At 42.8% G+C, this 21975-nt stretch overlaps 1 protein-coding gene across 1 annotated transcript in view; it reads right to left on the bottom strand.

The window, feature by feature from the left end:
• CUX1 (cut like homeobox 1) overlaps window positions 1-21975 on the bottom strand; it is a 362119-nt gene that overhangs the window by 139910 nt on the left and 200234 nt on the right. Inside the window, exons 5-6 of the mRNA XM_088454694.1 lie at window positions 21489-21626; window positions 6025-6148 (exon numbers count right to left, since the gene is read on the bottom strand). Of these exons, the coding sequence (XP_088310820.1) occupies window positions 6025-6148; window positions 21489-21626 (262 nt within the window). The remainder of the gene's footprint in view (window positions 1-6024; window positions 6149-21488; window positions 21627-21975) is intronic.

The following is a 21975-nucleotide window of genomic DNA, read 5'->3' as shown; positions in this document are numbered from 1 at the left end:
CGGCGGCGGTCATGCAAAAGAGCTTGTAAATGCTGCCGCCCCCTAGGTGAAGACACTGGAATCCCTGGGAGGTAGGGACCCCCAAGGTGAAGACGCCGGAAGCCCTGGCTGGGCGGCGGCCATGAAAAAGTGCTTAAAGGCCGCCCCCCAAGTGAACATGCTGTATAATAAACTTATTGGAATATTAAAAGTGTATTGTGTTTAAGATTTCTTTTGCAGATGAACTACAGGTGCCAGCGAGACCGTAATGCCCCGCATGCTGGTACTTGTGGTTCTCCAAGTACCAGCATGCGGTGGAGGCTTTCTGTGACCAGTAGTTCTACTGCAAAAGACAATATTTATCTATTTTTACACTACACATTTTCACACAATCAATCCGGTACCCACCGCCAAGGGGTGCCGAGGTTAGCCTAGGCCTGTGGTGCCCTGAAGAGGTGGGCCCCTTTATTAGGGGGGATCCCCAACTCCCCAGGGATCCCCGGCCTGGGCTGCCTAGCGTTCAGGGGTAATGCTTTGGCGGGGGACCAGGTGAAAGGGTTCCCCTGGCTGTGGCATTACTCCCCTGCTAGAAAGGGTCTGGTGCTGGTTATGGATATTACCCCTACGCTTTTTGTCCCCTGTATTTCCAAAACCAGGACCGGCACAGCTGAGCCCAGTGCTGGATGTGCTAAATACAGGGGACCCCTACGTCTTTTGTCCCCTGTATCTTGACAACCAGGACTGGCTCTGAAATCCTGATGTTAGTTGTGCTTTAGGTAGGGAGGGACATGCCATTTATTTAAAAAAATATATATAATGTCACGTGTTCCCATTTTTTTTTTAACAAAGATGCATGGACAGAGCTCAATGATCCGTCCATGCATCTGTGTCTTATTGATTTTTCTTTTTCCTCAGATGTATGCCGCACGGATCGCACTGATCCATGCATGAAGTCAGCTATCTTTAGATCTTGCATTATAGTTAGCGTTCCCGCGGGGTGCTGCGCCCTGCCCTATTTCTAAAGGGCAGAAAGCACCCTGCCCTCCAGCGTGGTGCCCCGCTTAAAAAGCCTGCGGGTTCTGTCCTCCACTTGCGGGCCGCAGTGTCCCGTGGGTGGGGAAAACGGCAGAGCAGAGGTCAATGCGCCTGGCATCCATTCACAGTGACCGCGGCGCTTGGGGGCTGCCTGGCATGTCCATAAGCACCAGGCACGCCCCCAAGAGTGACGAAAAGGGGACACATCATAAAGACACGCCCCCTTTTCATTGGACACGCCTCCTTTTCAGCTGCGCGCAGAGGTGCCCTTGATACCTAGAGTGAACACTAATAGTTCTTATTTAAAAATGTGCCGTTTAAGCACCATATAGTGTCCTGAAGTGCCGGGGAAAGTTCAAGGGAAATAGTTCACGATATCGCATCGAGAGCACATGTTCCGTGTGTAGGGGCCTTAAAAAGCAGTTCACAGCTTGGACCATCAGCGCCAGTGAGCCCCTCTGTCCCCCGCTGCTGCCCCTGTGCACTGCGCCGATGCCACGCACACCTGCAGCCTACCCCCGCAGCCGTATCGCCCTCTACACCCCCGAAACACCACCTGTGTGCTTTACCCTCCACCACCAGTGCTAGTGTACCATTTTGTTGCTTTTCTCCCCTGCAGGTGGCCCGGTTTGCTGCTGCAGTCCCTGATGGTTAATAAATTATAAAAAAAAGCAATGAAATTCCATAGACAAAATACCTTATGGTTTCACATGTCCCATTAAGGCTTCTTAGACATGATCTGAAATTTCACAAAACCTACTGAATTTCTGACACTCAAACTTAAAAAAGCACTGAAATTCCAACCATTATGGCTGACGCCTTAATGGATGTGTTCCTTCCGCAGTACAGATATGGTATTCCATCACACCATGTGGTTAACTGCATCACACCCATCTGCATCACTTTGCCGCCCTCCCCCAATCCACACCACAGTTAGCCACTATCTGCATCACTTTGGCTACCCCCCATCTGTACTGCTTAATCTTTCCCCCTCCACACCACTCTTATCCCATTTACGCAGCTCTATCTTCTGCTCAGACCTCAGTTGCATAGACAGCCTGCGTGTATTCCAATAAGCACACAACTCTGTGTAATAGCAGCTCCACTCTTTTTTGAGTGACAGCAATCTCGCTCTGTGAGAGTGCTGAATCTGCAGTAAACCACAGGGTGTGATGGCATAAGAAATTCAGTAGGTTTTGTGAAATTTCAGATTATGTCTAAGAAGCCTTAATGGAACATGTGAAACCATAAGGTTTTTTGTCTATGGAATTTTATATAATATATATACCAACTCAGGAGCGTGAACAGACCTGTGCAGGTGGTCAGGGCACTTCAGAGGTGCTGGGGAACACCCGCTCTGAGGGGTAAATTTACTAAGATGGGAGTCTATTAAGAAGTGATATTACCCATAGGAACCAATCAGATTCCAGGTATTATCTTCTAGAAGGTGCTAGCAAAATGAGAAGTAGAATCTGATTGGTTGCTATGGGCAACATCACTTCTTAATAGAACTCCCATCTTAGTATATTTATCCCCAGGTCTCTGCAGTGAGTGTGTAGAGATCCCCTCATCCACCCCCTGCAGACAGGGAGTCCCATGGGCTGGGCGCTTTCTCACAAGGGGACATAATCACAGACACCATGCTCCGGCTCACATGCGGCGTGTGACACGCCGTCATCTTGGTCATCCCGCTCACAGCGGAACTTTCCACACAGAGTCAGACACTTAGATATAGTGATTGGATGAGATGAGGACCGAGGCTGCAGGGGGCGAGCAGCAGGCACACAGAAATAACAGCTCAATTTCATTGTCCTCCGCTCTGGCTGTGTTAGCCTCGCTTGGGGGATGTTGCAGGCAGCAGAGGGGGTGAAGTGGGAGTCAGCCAGGGAGGAGATGGGAAGGCGCCAAGGCGAGGGGTGATCAGATACAGAGCCTACCGGTGATCGAAGAGCTGAGCTACAAGAAGCACTGCAAGTGAAATTGAATCAAATCAGAAAAATGTCAGGCCCGCTTGAATAGCGCTCCCTGCCTTGCGGAACTCTGTGCAGTGGCACATGTAGTACCACCTTAGTTAGGGCCCTGGTGCTGCTAAGGTCCATGAATCACAATAAGTAAGGAATACATTTCTAGGAAAGTCTGTTTAGCACACTGGGACAGATGTATATAGATAGCTCTGGAAAGTTATAAAGTGCAGAGTAATAAAGAACCAACCAATCAGCTCCCAACTGTCAGGCTGCGTTTGAAAAATGACAGTTTGGAGATGATTGGTTGGTCATTTATCACTCTCCACTTTTTCACTTCCCAGAGCTTCATACATCTATCCCAGTAAATAATATTACAGGTCCACTATGATCCCAGTATAACGTGATAGGGGATCCATACAAATAGTATAGAAAAGCACCGTGGTAATGCGAACAACAAAGTATAATACGGCCTTAGCAGAGTGTAATGACATAGGAAGATCTGGGCAGCACAGAATGTTGAGTCTCCGATATCCAAAATGTTTGGCACCAGGGGTATTTTGATAATGGCATATTCCGTATTTTGGAATATTTGCATATCATAATGAAATATCTTGGGAATGGGACCCCATTATACACACAGAATGCATTTATGTGTTATATACACCTTATACACACAGCCTGCAGGTCATTTTATACAATATTTTCAATTAATTTTGTGGCTCAAACAAAGTTTGTGTACATACATAAAATTCAGTTATGTTTCATAAACACCCTATACACACAGCCTGAAGTTAATTTTATACAACATGTTTAATAATTTGTGCCTTAGACAAAGTTTGTGTACATTAAACCATCAAAAATCAACAGTTTCATTATCTCAGTCAAGCCAAAAAAATTCTGTATTTCGGAATATTTGGATATGGGAGACTCAACCTGTAGTATGGTGTCTTTACACATCGTACAGTGCAGTTAGGCAAAAATGTTCAGACAGCATAATAAAAAATAGCACAATGCCATAATTTCTAATACAATATAATGAGGGAGGTCCAGAGGGTACAGTACAGTGATAGCATATCTAATACAGTATAAGAGAGGTCCAGTTGGCATGGTACATAATAGTACAGTATTAAAATAAAGCGAGGGCCAGACAGTACAGTAAAGATCGCATCTCATACAGTATACTACTACAGAAATGTCTAGACAGCACAGAATAATAATAAAGGGAGAGCCATACAGCACAGTACAGAATAGTACAGTGCTATCATATCCAGTACAGTATAATGATACAGGGAGGTCCAGATGGCACAGTACAGATTAGTACAGTATCATATAATAAATATCAAATAAAGGGAGGGCCAGTTAGCACAGTACCGAATAACACAATGCCATCACATCTAGTATAGTATAATAAAGGAAAGTCCAAGAAGCACAATACTGAATAGTGCATTGCTCTCACATCTAGTACAGTATACTATTACAGGTAGGTCCAGATGACATAGTACAGAATAGTACATTACTATCACATCTAGTATAATACAGGGAGGTCCATTCAGTATAGTTCATAATACAGTGCTATCATATCTAAGGGTAGATGTACTAAGCCCTGGAGAGAGAAAGTAGAGAGATAAAGTACCAACCAATCAGCTCCTAGCTGTCATTTTTCAATCACAGCCTGTAAAGTGACAGAAGTAGATTGGTTGATATTTTAACTTTCCCCAAGGCCTAGTACAAGTACCCTCTTAGTACAGTATAATTAAGTGAGGTCCAGACAACACAGTACAGAATGGTACATTGCCATTACATCTAGTGTAATAATACAGGGAAGTTTAAACAGCATATTACAGGTAACTCCAGACCCATTGAATTGGTAAGTAGCTAGCTGTGTAAATATTGCCCATAAAAAGGGTGGAAGGACAGGAGTGATTAGTCTTTCAAATGGATTGAGAAACGCTTTAATTGAAGGTTGCAGTAGGATACATTTGTTTGGCTTCATTTGTTGCACATGATATTGAAAAGCTCAGGATTCTGGAATTTTGCAGATTGGAAATAAGATTTAACTGGAGAATGGTAACTAATTTCAAGGGCTGCTCCTCTCTGATACACTGTAATGTCCTAGAGTATATTTGACAATACATCATAAAAACTATATATACTGGCATCTAACACAGATCTTTCAGTGTATTAAGTACATAAATGACTATACAGTGTGCAATATTACAAACACTTTAAAAATATTTTTCAGGGACAAAATGCTACTGATGGTGCACCCATGCAGGTTACATGCAGTACTGTCTGGGTAGACCACCGAGTTGTAAAATCTACAGGACATGTAGAATGAATTTCATAATCTTGCACTTCTTTGTCTTTCAGTAAATCTTATTTTACTAGATATTATACTATATATTATACTATCTAGCATAATATCTAGTGATTAAGAATGGCTGGTTTGAATTGCATGTAAGAGCCAAACCTGGGACTGTCCCTGGAAGTTAGTGATGAGTTGGCAACAAGGGGATATGTGGGTCTGAAGTCCTGTCAAATCAGTTACACTGCAGGCCACAGGGAGACTACCCTCTGCACATTGCCCAGTTAGTGCTGAATCAGAAGCTTCGTAAGTATCAATTAGCATTGAACACTATTTATTTTGATCATTTGACCGAATAGCCACTTTCATTGCGGGCCTGTATCACTGAGGCATTCAATGAAGAAACTTCAGCACTAAATATCTCCAGATAGAGACAAACATGAGTTATAAATTCACTCTGTATTCCTTGTAACATTTGTATCAGCAAGTTACGTTCTAGCTGTGTCCTTCTGTGGAGGAGTTTATATTGAATATTCAATTAGTGTTAATAGTCATAGGACATTTCACCTTGCGCCACGTAAAGTAGTGCAGGAAACTGCACAATGTTGGCTACCATAATTCTCGGGGATGCCCCTTTTAAAGAGGGAATTTGCATGAAAGTAAAATCATTTAGAAATTTTTTTTTTTTATATCTGCACATAAATTATATTGCCACTTATTGGTGCTAATTCTACCGCTCACCTCTCTTTCTCAGCAAAGTCATTTTGTAACTTTTGTTCTTTCTCCAGAGCCAGATTTTCCGCCTGGTTCTTCAGGGTCTGTTCATATTCCCGGATTTTCTCTCTAAGTGCTTTTATTGTAACCTCTGTAGAAAAACAATTGGGAGAAAATGTGTTTACATAACGCTGTGTGGTTATATAATACAAGGCTTTCTTTACCCTGTAGGATCAGTGTGTTTTAAACTCCATCTCTTCAACTCTGACACAAAATCAATAGATATGAGTCCCTTTGGAGACCTTTTACTCCCTAAATGTTAAATTGAACTTTAAACGTTTCAGTTGAGAAGGATCAATGGATTTTGCTGGGAAACAGAGCCAGGGTTTCTGAAACATGCCTGAAAAGAAATAAAAATCAATGCTAAAACATAATATCACCTTATTGAGCAGTTTCAAATGATCTCTCTGTTGAGCTGGGATTAATAAAGTCTCAGCGTGGGTTAAAGCATGAATTAACATGTGAAACAGTTTATTCATTTCTCTGTGCACATTAGGACATTAATTTCCCATAGCCTCCACGCGTATGATGAACGCTCCATAGCCTGCTCTGCTGCTAGTCCAGCCATTTGCATATTCCTGGCATTGCATTGTGTTGTAAATCAATTAAACGCACTTTAAAGCCTTCAGACATGTACAATTAAAGAGCCACACAAGATGAAATACAAAACATTACCTCAGCATCAATCTGACCTGCTCCTAGTACTAGGTGATAAGCTTATCCCGAGGTACCATGCTCACTAAGGTGAATTTAAAGGAAATGGTGTTCTAGGGGTGACAGCTGATGGCTGCAGTGTGCAATGACAAATTCCAGTGTGCGGGAAGTTGCCCACATTTGGGCCCCCATGTCAGTGAGCTGGTTACTTGGTGCTAGGGTTGTGCAGCAGGATCAGATCTGTGTTGTCAGCTCAATGCTTGTATTACAGACAAATTGCACTTGCAAGACAATAGTTTTTTTTTTTTCTTTAATGCAGTTTCCTTGAAATATGATTTTTATTTTAATTAAATGTAAAGGTTCAGCAAGACATATGGGCATAACAACTATATTTTTCTGCATCTTGGCACTTAGACATAGAAGTAGGAGCTGAGAATGTTAATCTGCAGAGATAAAATGAGGACAAGTTACCATGAAAAGAGACGACAGAGGAATATATATGACACCAGTCCTGAATTCTCTCTATTTCAGTGGAGACGCTTACTCTAATATGCTAATTGATTTTACGGCACTTTTCTCTGCATTATTCAGCGTGGTGGCGTATACCATTATTACATGTTATAAAATGTACAAGTTGTCAATTTATATATGCAATTTTTTGCATTAGGAGTGTATTTAGGGCCTTATTCAGATGTAATCATATTTATAAGGTGTAATGTTGCACATTGGCAAAACCATGCTGTGCTGTAGGGGGGCAAACTTGAAATTGCACAGACTAAATTAGAGTTGGAAGTAGGGGGGGAAGAGTTTGTCTAAGCTCAACTCTTAAATAGTGTTAATATAAAGCTGCCCAGTATTTGTGCTATTGAAAAAGCATGCTGTGTATTCCCTACATGCAGAATAAGATTGCATTTGCACAACATGATTTGCCCATGTAAAAATGTACATATTCGCTCTTAACACTAAGGGGCCTATTTATCATTCAGTATTTGTGGGTTATATCCCCCAAAACAGATGTTGATGACTTCCCAGATGTATCATGGAGGGATCGTAGCAGATATCTCCAATATCTGCCGCTGTCCCTGCATATGTGATACCAAATACAGCCCCCATAGGTTTCTATAGCGGCTACTATTCAGTCGGATTTACCAAGCTCTGATATGCAGATGGTGGTAGCCAATAGTATCCTATGGATAATCTAGCACAATTTTTTTACACAGTGGGATTCCTCCAGATTACATTCTGTCCGCTCCCATTAATGCATGTGCTGGCCAACTGTCATGCATGCGCAGTGCACGCCAAGGAACCACAACAAGTAGCAGCACTGCTTCCTGCTCTTTGCTAGGACGCTTTCTTATCGAAAATAGTTTCCTAAAAAGAGCAGATTTATTAATTTGCAAAAAAATATAAATTTTTTACATTGCAAGCTTAAGTGAAAAATATTTAGCATATCCACATAAAGGACCTGTACGCAAACCCAATGCACATGACCCGTTCATCGCATGTACAGAACGGGTCCTGCGACATCGCTCGCAGTGCTCAAAGCAGCAGCCTTTTGGGGGCGGCGACATGGGTCATTGCACAAAACTCTGCCCCCGTTTTGTAGGTGTGCCGGTGCTAGGGGTGCGTCTTCCAATGCAGTTTTCCTGGCTCTGGCTGAGCAGTTCCATTGCCCATATGGCTGTGGTCACGGATGGTTATCCGATGCTGAGTCTCCGGAAGCAGCTCTCCGATTTGCGATACTGGCAGGAGCATACATGCCTGAAAGTCGCGGGAGGCTCCCGATTTTTCAGGTAGCCTCCCCGCACCCCCGGAAGAGTAGGCATATCTCCCGCATCCCGCCCACTTCCTAGAGAAAAGGATGAGGAGATTTTACCGGGAATATTTGGGTCCGCGAGTAGGGGGTGGGGCTAAAATGGCGCAAATTGCGTCATTTAGCCATGCCCCATATCCGCAGACCCGCAAATCGCAGCGTTTCCCTGTGTTGGTGCCTAATTACGTATTGTGGCAGGGACAGCAGGATTTCACTGGTTTAAATGTGGAACAGCAGTTGAACATCAATCAGTCAAGGTCAGAGATGAACTGTGAAATAGTCGCCCAGGTTATAGGCCCAGGAGGGTGACTAGTGTTAGGGATCCTGGACTGGTGAGTCCACTAAAAGAACTGTATTACTGTTTGGAAGATTCTATTGGATTCTACCAGGTCTATGTGATTCTTGTTACAGTATACAGTCCGGCCCCGCCCCCCAATGTAGTCGACAGAATCTCCTCCCCGGGACGAGATATATATAGAGTCGGCAAGTATGGGCAGGAGGCGTCTCCTGCTGCTTTAGCATATGCTGGCATCTCTCCTGCATCCAAAGACACAGCAGCGATGCTAACAGCGTCCATCTCTGAACCAGGCCCTAAATGCAGATTAGTGCCACTTCAACCTCCGGAGGTGAGCTGAGACATGTCACCCACAGGAGCACCCGTGCCCTCTGGTCACGCGATCGCGGCTCTGGGTGCTGCCGTAACTAATGTCAGCGCCCAGCCGCAGTAGCGTCTTCGGTTGCCTAGACAACCGCCCAAGGTGAGACGGGTGATGTCATCACCAGGCGACCCGCGTCCTCCGGACACGTGAATGCGACTGTGGAGAAGCACGTCACTGTCTTTCTGATCAGGTGGGGTATTTAGGTAAGTGTCCTGTTTGTGTTTATTCGTGTCTGTATTCCTGACGACGGGGCCGGGAGGCCTTGAAACGCTGAATAAATTTTGTTACATTTAAATCCTGGAGTGACGCGCTGTGGTCTGTCCGATTTAGTGACAGCACACCTTGGACATTTAAATCATTTTTGTGCGAGCACCCAGGTACTTTATCATATGAAGAATATTGAGTGCCGAACCATAACCAATATTATATATATATATATATATATATATATATATATATATATATATATATATATATATGTACAGCAGGTGAAATACTGTAAGTATTGAACACATCAACATTTTTCTCAGTAAATATATTTGTAATGGGGCTATTCTAATGAAATTTTCACCAAATGTCGGCAACAATCCATGCAATCCACACATGCAAAGAAATCGAACCATAGAAGTCTATAAAACAAGTTACTGTATATACTCGAGTATAAGCCGAGTTTTTCAGCACATTTTTTGTGCTGAAAAAGCACCCCCTCGGCTTATACTCGAGTGATGCCGGTTCTCCCGTATGGTACGCAGCTGAGTAGCGTACCATGCGGGCCGCGGTGCAGACTGTGTCTCTGTGACACAGCTGCACCGCGTGTGTAGCACTGACCGGATGGAGTTCGGTCAGCGCTACACACTGCCAAACACACAGCCGCCGGAGCTGGCAGCCGTGTGTTTGTTGTAATCAGCAGCCGATGAGAGTCTGTCAGACTCTCATCGGCTGCTGCTGCTCCCACTGCGGGAGCCATCTTCCGGCTCCCGCAGTGGGTAATGGGAGAGATGTCATGACGACGTCTCTCCCATAATGCAAAGCGGCCAGAGGAGCTGATAGCAGCGGCGGGACCAGGAGCGGGGTTTCAGGTAAGTGTTTTTTTTTTGTATTAGGACTACTGGGGGCACTACCAGGGGGGATTACTTCTGGGGGCACTACCAGGGGGGATTACTTCTGGAGGCACTACCAGGGGGGGATTTCTACTGGGGGTACTACCAGGGGGAGTTAATTATGGGGGCACTACCAGGGGGGGGATTACTACTGGGGGCACTACCAGGGGGAATTAATTCTGGGGGCACTACCAGGGGGGATTACTACTGGGGGCACTACCAGCTGCTGCATTTCCCGCGCTAGGCTTATACTCGAGTCAATAAGTTTTCCCAGTTTTTTGTGGTAAAATTAGGTACCTCGGCTTATATTCGGGTCGACTTATACTCGAGTATATACGGTATGTGTAATAATGTGAAATGACACAGGGAAAAAGTATTGAACACGAAGAAAGGGAGGTGCAAAAAGGCATAGAAAGCCAAGACACCAGCTGAAAACTAACAGTAATTAGAAAGCAATCCTGCCCCTTGTCAGTGCAAATTAATATAAACTGGTACAGTCCCAACTGATGGCCTATACAAAAGGTGTCTCATTACCAAGGTGTCACGTGATGGGTAAAAGCTCTCTCAAGACCTTCGCAACCTTATTGTTGCAAAACATACTGATGCTATTGGTTACAGAAGGATTTCTATACTTCTGAATGTTCCAGTGAGCACTGTTGGGGCCATAATCCGGAAGTGGAAAGAGCATCATTTCACCATAAACCAGCCACGATCAGGTGTTCCTCGCAAGATTTCTGATAAAGGAGTGAAAAGAATTATCCGAAGAGTTGTCCATGAGCCAAAGACCACTAGTGGAGATCTTCAGAAAGACCTGGAATTAGCAGGTACAATTGTTTCAAAGAAAATAATAAGTAATGCACTCAACTGCCATGGCCTGTATGCATGCTCACCATGCGAGACTCCATTACTGAAGAAAAAGCATGTTGAAGCTCGTTTAAAGTTTGCTGCAAAACATTTGAACAAGCCTGTGAAATACTGGGAGAATATAGTTTGGTCAGATGAGATCAAAATTGAAACTCTTTGGATACCATAATACACACCATATTTGGAGGAGAAATGGCACTGCACATTACCCCAAACACACCATAGGAACAGTGAAGTTTGGAGGTGGGTACATCATGGTGTGGGGCTGTCTTTCAGCCAACGGTACTGGCATACCTTATATGACTGAAGGAAGGATGAATTAAAAAATGTACCGAGACATTCATAATAAAAATCTGCCGCAATCTACCAGGATATTGAAGAAGAAGCGAGGGTGGACATTTCCTCAAGACAATGATCCCAAACACACAGCCAAGGACACACTCAATTGGTTGACTTGAATCCAATTGAAAATCTAAGGAAAGAACTAAAGATCAGAGTTCATGGGACCCTTCAAGATTTGAAAACAGTTTGTGTGGAAGAAAGGGCCCAAATCACATCTGAGCAATGCATGCGACTGGTTTCTCCATGAAGCTGTCAATACCAACAAAGGTATTTGTACGACGTTGGGAAAAAGTATTGAACACCCTTACTGAAATTAATTTAATGTGTCATTTCACATTATTACACATAACTTCATTTATGGACATCTATGGTTTGATTTCTTTGCATGTGTGGATTGTATGGGTTGTTGCTGACATTAGGTGAACATTTCATTACAATAGCCTCAATACAAGTATATTTACTGAGAAAAATGTTGATGTGTTCAATACTTATTTCACCTGCTGTATGTATGTAAGTATACACACACACACACACATATATATATATATATATATATATATATATATATTACACACATACATACAAAATATACAACAGAGAAAAGATTTATAATAGAAGTAATACATACTATTGTGCACCAATATACACTATTAACAAGAGAAATGGCATTGAGCGTTTAAGGAAGGAAAGCTGCAGTATATATATATATATACACACACACACACACACACACATATATATATATACATTGCAGTGCAGGTACATAAATATATAAGCCAGATATCACACCATGAGTGGGCAACAATTGAATCCATTAAAGAAGGAATGAGAGATAGACATTAGAAAATCTAAGGTTACACTTCTAATCTAACTGAAAAAAAAAAAGAGAACTAAAAAGGTATTTACAACGAATACTGGGGTCTATTTACTAAGCCTTGGATGGAGATAAAGTACTAGCCAATCAGCTCCTAACTGCCATGTCACAGGCTTTGTGAAAATGACATTTAGGAGCTGGTTGGTTGGTACTTTATCTCCATCCAAGGCTTAGTACATAGACTCCATTAGCAGTCACTAGCAGTATAATCTAACATCTCATGTCCCACAGTGCTATTAACCAACTCAATCTTATCCCTGGACACCTCTTGTGCATCCATAATATAGCAATGCATTCCTTGGCTAATATGAGCAAATTAATTACAAACCGCGGTACTAATTTGTTAACCGTATTGTCAAGGTTCAGTCCAAATATGCAAATATCAAAAGTCAACAGCAGAGCCAAATTCCAGTTCTACTACAGGTATTACAATTTATAACCCCATCCCAAATTTTCTAATTTTTAGGGCACTGCCAAAAAGTGCCAGAAAGCTGGAAATCTTGTACAATTCTGAGTAGGACCACCTCAAAAATGTACAATTTGAGCAAGATAAATCCTTGAATCTGTAGAAAAAGGGTTGTATAGTGAGGGCTCCTGAGCACAGCGTCCCAGTCATCATCCTTGAAAGGTCAGTCTCCCAGTTCAATCAATGGTGCTCAGATCGACAATATTGGACTTACTAAGCAGGTAAAAATACATTTACTAAAATCCAGGGACTGCAGTAGTTATTCACAGGTGCATCTCTGAGATCAACATGCCATCTCCGAAGCTGAAGATAGGCAACAGAGATTTCCGGGAGCTCTCGGATTTGATCAAAAGTCTTAAGCACAGCATGTGTATACAACTGCCCTAACAAGAGTAACCCATATTTTAACAACTGGGATTTAATTTCAGACAATGCCAATTCCTGCACACCATCACTGGCCAAATGGGGTCCCATGAATCATGTATGCATGGCCTTATGCTTTGATGCTTGGAGATGCTATAGCAAATTAGACTATGCACAGGGGGGCTATCTATAGACCAGTGTTTCCCAACTCCAGTCCTCCAGGACCCATAATAGTGCATGTTTTTTTTTTTTTTTTTTTGCAGAACTCCTCAGCATCACAAGTGAAATGTTAGCACCACCGCTAGATCTTAAAAAATGTGAAAGCCAGTAATGAGTACAAATGTGCACCAACAACGTGATATTTAAAATATGCACTGTTAGGGGTCCCTGAGGGCTGGAGTTTGGAAGCACTGCTATACTCACTTGTGAATTTTGTTATGATGCCCTCTATGCTATCTGTCGCAACAATCATTGCGTGCACTTTCTTTGTCGAGATGCAGTTTTGTTGTATATTTGCAGAGTAGTAGGACCTGATTCAGAGGTGGAAGGAATGCCACAGTTTGCAGAGTTGAGCAATTTATTTTGTAAATCTAGATGCAGAGTGTGTGGCTTGTGAGAGGTAATGGGGAGGGGGTGTGACTAAATGAACGCAGGTATGCTCCAACCATTTAATGGGCACGTCTTTGCCAGTGACTGCATCGGTACGCACAGTTACATTAACTCTGGTGGATTACTTCCGACTGACATTCTGAGCAGCCATAGGGTTGCTCAGATGTTCAATGGTGTGACCGTTGATGCCTCTTTGATCAGCCGCTTGTGTTCAGAGATGCCGCCGGTGGGCATTTGCATATTTTCACAGTACAGCCGCGTACGAATATGCAGTGGCGGCAGGATTAACGCCCACCTCTGAATCAGGCGCTTTGTCATTAGTAAGGAATACAATATGTCTGCCATGTGTGATGAGGGCTTTAGACAGAGGTGCTTGTGACAGTTTCTTATTTTTTGTTTAGAAACTCTTTAAATAATACATATTAACTCTAACATAAATCGGATAAAATATATATCTGATTTACAGTCACCATGTTGAAGTGATGGGGAACTATAAAGTACTAATAGCATAGAAATTCATGTTCTAGTATGCAAATAACACCAATTATATTGTGGAAGGACAGACCACAGAGGTAAAACCGTAAATCGTTATATAGACGTTTGCCCACACATACAATTTGTTCTAAAAAGCTAAGATTTAAAAAAAGCATATTTCGCTCATTTCCAATACTGTATGTCACTTGTATTTGTGGAACAGTGGTTAGCATTGCTGCCTCATCATGTTGACTTGGGCTTTCTCTGGGTACTCTGGGATTCCTCCCGCTGTCCAAAAACATCCTGGTAGGTAAATTGGCTTCTGACATCAAATGAATCTCACAGCAACTGAGCCAGTTTAACAATGATTTTATTGCTAGATTTGACAGTGTAGCAAAACTAGCATTCAACTTCCTAACAACATTATTGCAGGATATTTTAATGGAGTAAACTATATTTGCGTATAAACCCTTTGTAGATAAAACAAGCGTTTTATACTACACTTTATGTCACTTTAGGTTACCATGGAAATAACTGAATTGCAGATGAAAAGGTTACGCAAAGCTTACATCCTGTAACTAAAATAAATGTCATTTGTTCACCTGGCTCTGAACGCTCTAATGTACAGATATGACTGCATTAGCATAATACTCTGCTCTCATTTAGACTGTAATACAAAACAGACTACGACTAAAGCCAGCACATTTCTTAGTGTTTCGGCTGACACAGGTTAACTGTAATCAAGTTCTGTACATGCTTTGAGTCCAGATCATTCAGCCTAAAGTGAAACATATAAGCCATCTAAATTGTTTTTGAGTAGCGCTCCAATTAGTCTGTTTTTCCACAGTATTCTAATTAGTTAAGGTCCTTGGCTCCAAGGTGGCCTGATCTGGTATTGGTCACAGAGACTTGTATAGAATAATGGCTTCAAGCTGAGACATAGAGGACTGTCCTCCCACGCTAATTCCCAGACCAGAAGCGGTTTAACCATCTCTTCCTTGGCAGCGCCAAAATTTGACAGGAGAAAAACTTGTCATAGACCATCAGGGTTACACAGGGAACAGACATGCCCTGTAAATGTATAGCTCCCTCAGTAAACCTAATGCTTATATTAATACAGTGCAGACGCTGTACTGTGGCAAACTTTATTTAGTTAAGAGCATATTAAAATTGAAAGCACAACTGTCACCATCCTTTAGCCACAGGAATTTTAAACCAAAACTGTTGGGCACAGTCCGTCTAAAACTTTGGGTGCACGCAGAGGGGAGGGTCTCAGTGCCAGGGAAAGAGTAACAAGACACAACAATCTCTAATTATTGGTAAATATGCCATACAGAAAGAGGTGCCTGAACAGACACAACTCTCCCCATGCTTTACACACAGCTATTTTGGTCACAGAACACAGGGTCATTCCAGGATCAGTTTAATACACAGTCGTAATCTCTAAATCAGTTCCAAGCTGCAGATACTACCTTCAATCTGATAACAAAACAAACCTATGATTGGTTGTTATGGGTCACAGTATATCTGTACTCTTTAGTTCATGGTAAAAGTTAATAGTTCACCAACCCAAAATATTCACCAGTGTGCAGCTACAAACACACACGTAGTATTAAAGGCAATTTAAGAAGCGCCAAATGCCATCATACAGCTAGATTGCCACCGATACGCACAGCCTTGTGGATCAAGATTGCCATATTGGCCGGAGAGAACAGGGAGAGGAGGAGTAGTTTGGTAGAGCAAATACATTCTGGGGAATCTGTATGCAATGCCAGTGGCGGTATGCAATCCTGACACCTCGATGTAAGTACTCTAACCCTCCCCTCTCCCCCCCCCCAACCCTCCCTTAGGAGTGCCTAACACTAACCTCCCCCCCATGGGTGCCTAAACCTAACCCCCCCTCCCGCACCCAAAACCTAACACTCCCGGGGGGTGCCTAACCCTAACCTTCCCCCCCTAGTGCCTATCCCCAACCCCCCCTTCTCCTAGCCTAACCCTAAATCACCCCGGGGGTCCCTCAATCTAATCCCCCCCATCCCCGGGCTAAGTATATACTTAACTGGCAGAGAGGACGATCGGTCCGGCGTTCCGGCATCGGGATTAACATAGGCGCCTGTATTTCGACGCCTATGTTAAATCCCTTGCCGGGATTACTCTGTCGGGATTGAGACCGGCGGTCTCATATCTACATCCCCATTCAGGGGAAAGAAGGGAGTAGGTGCGCTGGTGAATCTCATTCTGTGGTGTAGTAGAGACAAAGCTTCACCTGGAAATGTGAGCAGCGAGTTTTAATAGTGTTCCTCGTCATGCACCGCCATGGCAACTCCGTAAAGGGACTTGAATTCTGCATCAGCGCAGAAGTAGCAAAGATCAGGTCTCGTCTTATCCTATACTTTTCATAAGACAAACACTAACCGTACCCAGCGAACTGTGTAAAATTAATGAATGCAAAAATGAATAGCAGATCCTCCTCCACAAATTTCCCAAACAGCCTCAGTGATAGAAAGGCTGAGCTCATAACTCATAACAGAAAAACCATGAGCATGGGGACGTGTCCAGTGAGTAACAACTGCATATCAAATGATCATCAGACATAGTATTTACATACCTTTTAGAAACAGTTTGCACTTGCATTTTTTTAAGCAAATGCAGCTTCACTTATTTATACGACATTGGAGGTCCTCTTCTGTGATCAGTTCTAGAACACAGCATATAATGCAGTGACTGACTGAACATAAAATTAAAATGTCTGCTTGTATCAAAGCTGCCAGTGATTATTTAAGCTTCTGTATAAACAAGAATTTAATCACTGGGAGCTTTATGTACGATGATGAACAATTTCATCAATAGAATGATCAAGTTGTCCTCCAGTTCTGAAAATAAATTTTAGTACCTTTCTCTTTTATATTGTAGAGCTTTGAGTTTTATTTTGTGACATTGTTGAATAAACTAAAAATAAATACAATGAAATATTTAAGTGAAAAGAATAATGCTTCATAGCAGCTAACACACCAATTTATATAAAGCAATTCCATTTCTGATACTACAGACTTCAAACATTCTACTAATATCGGTATTAGTAGAATGTTTGAAGTTATGTGGTTATACTTTGCCTTTAGTTATGTGGTTATACTTTACTCTAGCCAATACTAAATAGTTGTAATGAAAGTACTTTGGCCAGTGTGTATTTAAAAAGAAGAAAATCTAAAATACAAGTTGCTTTATAGTACACATGCTGCCAATATAGTACCAGTCACCAACAGAAATCTGTGATCTGCAATATATTACAGATTGGTCACTAGGATACTTCCTGTTGCATATAATGGTCACTAATGTGCTCCCTGCATTGTACATGGACCAATAGAATGCTCTCTGCATTGTATACAGAGAATTAGAATGTTCCCAGCATTTTATTCAGAGAATTAGAATGCTCCCTATATTGTATACAGATAATTAGAATGCTCACTGCATAGTATACAGAAAATTAGATTACTCCCTGCATTGTATATACGGAAAATTAGAATGCTCCCTGCATTGTGTATATGGAAAATTAGAATGCTCCCTGCATTATATACAGATCTTTAGAATGCTCCTTGTATTGTATGCAGAGCTTTATAATTCTTCCTACATTGTATACAGAGCTTTAGAATGCTCCCTGCATTCTAAATGGAAAAAAATAATTATCCTTTCATTGTTCACTGGATCACCCCCTGCATTGAATAAGATGAAGTAGAGTGAGCTGTTTCATATATCAGTTATTAGAATGCTCAGTGTATTGCATATAACTAGAATGCTCTCTTTACTGTAAAGTAGTCACTATAACAGCACCTGTATTGTATACTGGTCAGAAAAATGCTTCCTATGGTCTTCCCCAGCTCTTTTGCCAACTATAATGGATTTAGTTTACTGCAGGTTGCGAGAACAAGGAGGGTTAATTTCTGCGCTAGGATCATTTACTATGTCTGCTGAGGAACGTCATTTTAATCCTGGGCGCCCTGATGCCGGCGCCAGCATCCCGACAGTAAGTAGTGGGGTTAGGAGAAGTGTTAGGCACTAAGGGGAGAGCTAGGGTTAGGGACTAGGGGGGGAAGGGTTAGGTTTAGACTGCAGCGGGAAGACTAGGTTTAGGCTCAGGCACGAGGGGGGGGGGCAGGTTTAGGCTACGGGGAAGGAAGGTTAGGGGTAGGTTGCTTTCCGACAGGTGTCGATGTCCTAACCCTGTCGGAATGCCGGGGTCTGGATTTTGACCCCCGATATCCCGAGCCCTGGCATCCCATACCCAACCCATCTGACGCTTATGCATCACATTGATCTCACTTAAACCAAAAGAAAGACATGCAATTCCCATTCTTGTAAAGCAAATTCACATAGATTGATTGTCAATTTCACAAATCCATGGCCACAAAAGACAAATTAACGTGCCATGTAAAGTACACCTAGCAGACGCAGCCATATTGCAAGCTGACCTAATGAGAAAGCAGTCACTCACTGGGATTCAGCCCTGTTGTGCTTCAGTGATATCACTGGTTATATGGGAATAGATAGGCTGCATTCTCAATAATATTTGCAACACAAAATGGCTTCTATTCTAGGTAGATTTTAACTGAAAGTCACCTTCTACTGGGTATGTGTCTTAAGTCATCCATAATGAACAAGTGGGACAGCAAGTGATTAGGCAGACAGCCCTGTTTAATAAAGTACAGCATCTCATGGGTTTAGATGTGCATCATGAAAATGTAGCTCAATATTAATCGCGTAGGAAGCCAATTTTAATTTACTTGTAGTCATTGTAGTGCTAACCTCTCTTCTGTAAAATTGTTTAATAATGACCATTTTAGTATGTTACCTCAGGAATTTATAATTCTATACATCTTTGAGCCTGGACAGCACATAAGCAATAGGAATTACACTGTCAGCTTGAACAGCTGCTGCTGTATTGAACTTAATAGCACTAATGTCCATTAAAGTGTTATTGTTTCGATTGGAAAGCTGGAGTAAACACTTCTGAAAATTACAATTCCCTTTTAGATATGCAAGTACTGTACAGTAAATGATTACAGCAGCAAACAAATGTATCTTCAACAACAAGATGTAAACAAAGAGACGTAGCCCAAATATTTCATAATCGGCAAATATAGGAATGTAAACTAAACATAGCCACCTTTTAATCTGGGTAAAATACCTCCTTGAAGAAGGCAGAGCCCCTGCCGAAACGCGTTGGAGACCCCCTACATTCTGACACCACAGCCAGCTTACACCAGAGCTCTTCATTCCTGCGGAGAACTCGGTCGAGCCTTGCTGCTTCCAGAACCCTCTCTACCCACCACCCGCAGGGCCGCGCTGGGCATCACACCTAGCAAAGCCCTTCGCACCCCTCTTGATCACCACTCCACCTGCTAGACCCAGGCGACCACGCACCGCCCCCTGGGAGCAACCAACACCAGCTCCACTCACAGCTGTTCGTCCAGCAGCAATCCCTAAGCGATCCACACCAGCAGGCACCCACCAGGCAGCGGGAACAGAACGCCAGCAACGCGGTGCACCAAGCCCCACAGTGCACCAGCAAGCCACTACCACACACAGAGCTTCCTCCAACCGCTGACACCGCAACAGCCATCCAACACCGCATCTGCAAAAGGAAACTAACACCAGCTACCAGCAGCCCAAGCCTTTTTCACCAACAAATCCTACCGGTAGGTAAGTGACTCCGAGACTTATACCCCTGCGCGGGACGCCGCCAGGGTGTACATCCACAACCGCCAGACCCGCTGCCAACCCACCACTCCCCTCCCCCCGAGACATCCTAAGACTGTTGACCAAAGGTCCAGCAGGGGTAACGTGCCGGTCTATTGAACTGCACGGAAAGGAGCCCCCTAAAAGGGTCCACTCACCTCCCCAGTCTCCACCCACACACACCCCCAAGTGGATCGCTCACCCCACCTGTGTGCCTGGGACCAAACAGGATTAGTACTGTTTTTTTTCCAATAAACCCTTTGGCCCCCATTTCTGCCTCTGTCTTCATTTCCCCACCTCCAGTCCATTAGACCCGCTTCCCTCCCTACACCCCATCACTCCACAAACAACATCGAACACAAAAGACCACAACACACTATTACTCCAGCATTACACCCATAGGGCGAGCGCACCCTCCGCACCCTCTACCCCATGATATGCAAGTAGATTGTCAGCTTTTCAGTGCAGGAACCTCTTTGGTGCAATTCTGGATGATTGTATAGATCCAATCTGATTAAAATTCATGGGGGAGATTTGTGAAAGCTTGGAGAGCGCTAAAGTACCAACCAATCAGCTCCTGACAGTTTTTAAACTCAGCCTGTAACATGGCAGTTATAAGCCGATTGGTTGGTACTCTCTCTCTCTCCAGGGTTTAATACATCTATGGGGGGAGATGTATCAAACCTTGGAAAGAGATAAAGGGGTCTATTTACTGAGCCTTGGATGGAGATAAACTGAACGGAGATGAAGTATCTGCCAATCAGCTCCTAACTGCCATGTTGCATGCTGTGTTTGTAAAATGACAGTTAGGAGCTGATTGGCTGAGACTTTATCTCTGTCCACTTTATCTCCATCCAAGGCTTAGTAAATAGACCCCAAAGTACCAATAAGCTTCTGTCACTTTACAGGCCTGGTTAGAAAAATGACAGGTGCTGATTGGATGGTACTTTACGCTCTTCAAGCTTTGATAAATCTCCCCCATATATGAAGACAATCGAAACCTGGTCTAAAAGCTAACTGAAGGAAATTAGGTGTTGGCCATAGAAGCCATATTATTTTCCAGAATTAGGTTGCTATGAGCATTGATTTATCGGTTATGATCCCCTCACCGTACAGCGCGGCGTACTATATAAACGATAATAAGTGCCTGCATTACAGGCCAGGTTTTTACCTGCAGAAATACATAGCATTGGTCTTACCTTAAGTTCACCTTATAAGCAGCTACATTAGGATTAATCAGAATGGCTGATGTCAGATAGACATTAACACTGACCTAATTGACGGTAAGAACAGATCCCTTCATTGAGAAGAAATGGATCGAAGGACACTGCTATATTTGGCCACATTACAACATTAGTTTTAATTTTTATTGGAAATTAAAATGGTCCTCTCTCATGTCTTATCACATTACAGATTCATTTCTTACTACATTTGCCACAACTTTCCTGAGCACACATAAAATATACACCATAGAACGCACCTTGATTTTTTACTTCAGCAAACTCTTTGTTGTATTCATCCAATGTCTCTCGAAGCTTCTGGTTCTCTGTTTCAATATCGTGCATACGTTGAACCTTTAGTTGCAATTGCTGTCCCAGATCCAAGGCGGGTACTGGATCTAAAAGAAAAGTATCAGCATGTTACACATTACACTGCAGCCAATGCACAGGTGAGTACTTCCTATTCATATGTAAAACAGAATAATTCTGCTTTGCTTTCTTAAACTTCTAGCCACAAGTAAAGTACTCCGATTTTGTTCAGTATTATAAAAGCAGCACTACCAACAGCGGCTGATTAGCGTCGCCCATCTCAAAGCAGTGACGGAAGACTTGCAAAAATAGGATCTAGAGGCCCTGGTTCACCATGGCAATTTTTATTGTGTGAATGTCGTAATTGCATAATTTTCACACAAAGCTCTATCCATATAGTATCCTGCACCAAAGCGAGACCAAAACCCACTGACATTA

This window comes from Taudactylus pleione, unplaced genomic scaffold, assembly GCF_031769625.1.
Source record: "Taudactylus pleione unplaced genomic scaffold, aTauple2 ptg000040l, whole genome shotgun sequence".
NCBI lineage: Eukaryota > Metazoa > Chordata > Amphibia > Anura > Myobatrachidae > Taudactylus > Taudactylus pleione.
The sequence above is the reverse complement of the archived record's forward strand: the minus strand, read 5'-3'. Positions and strand labels throughout refer to the sequence as shown.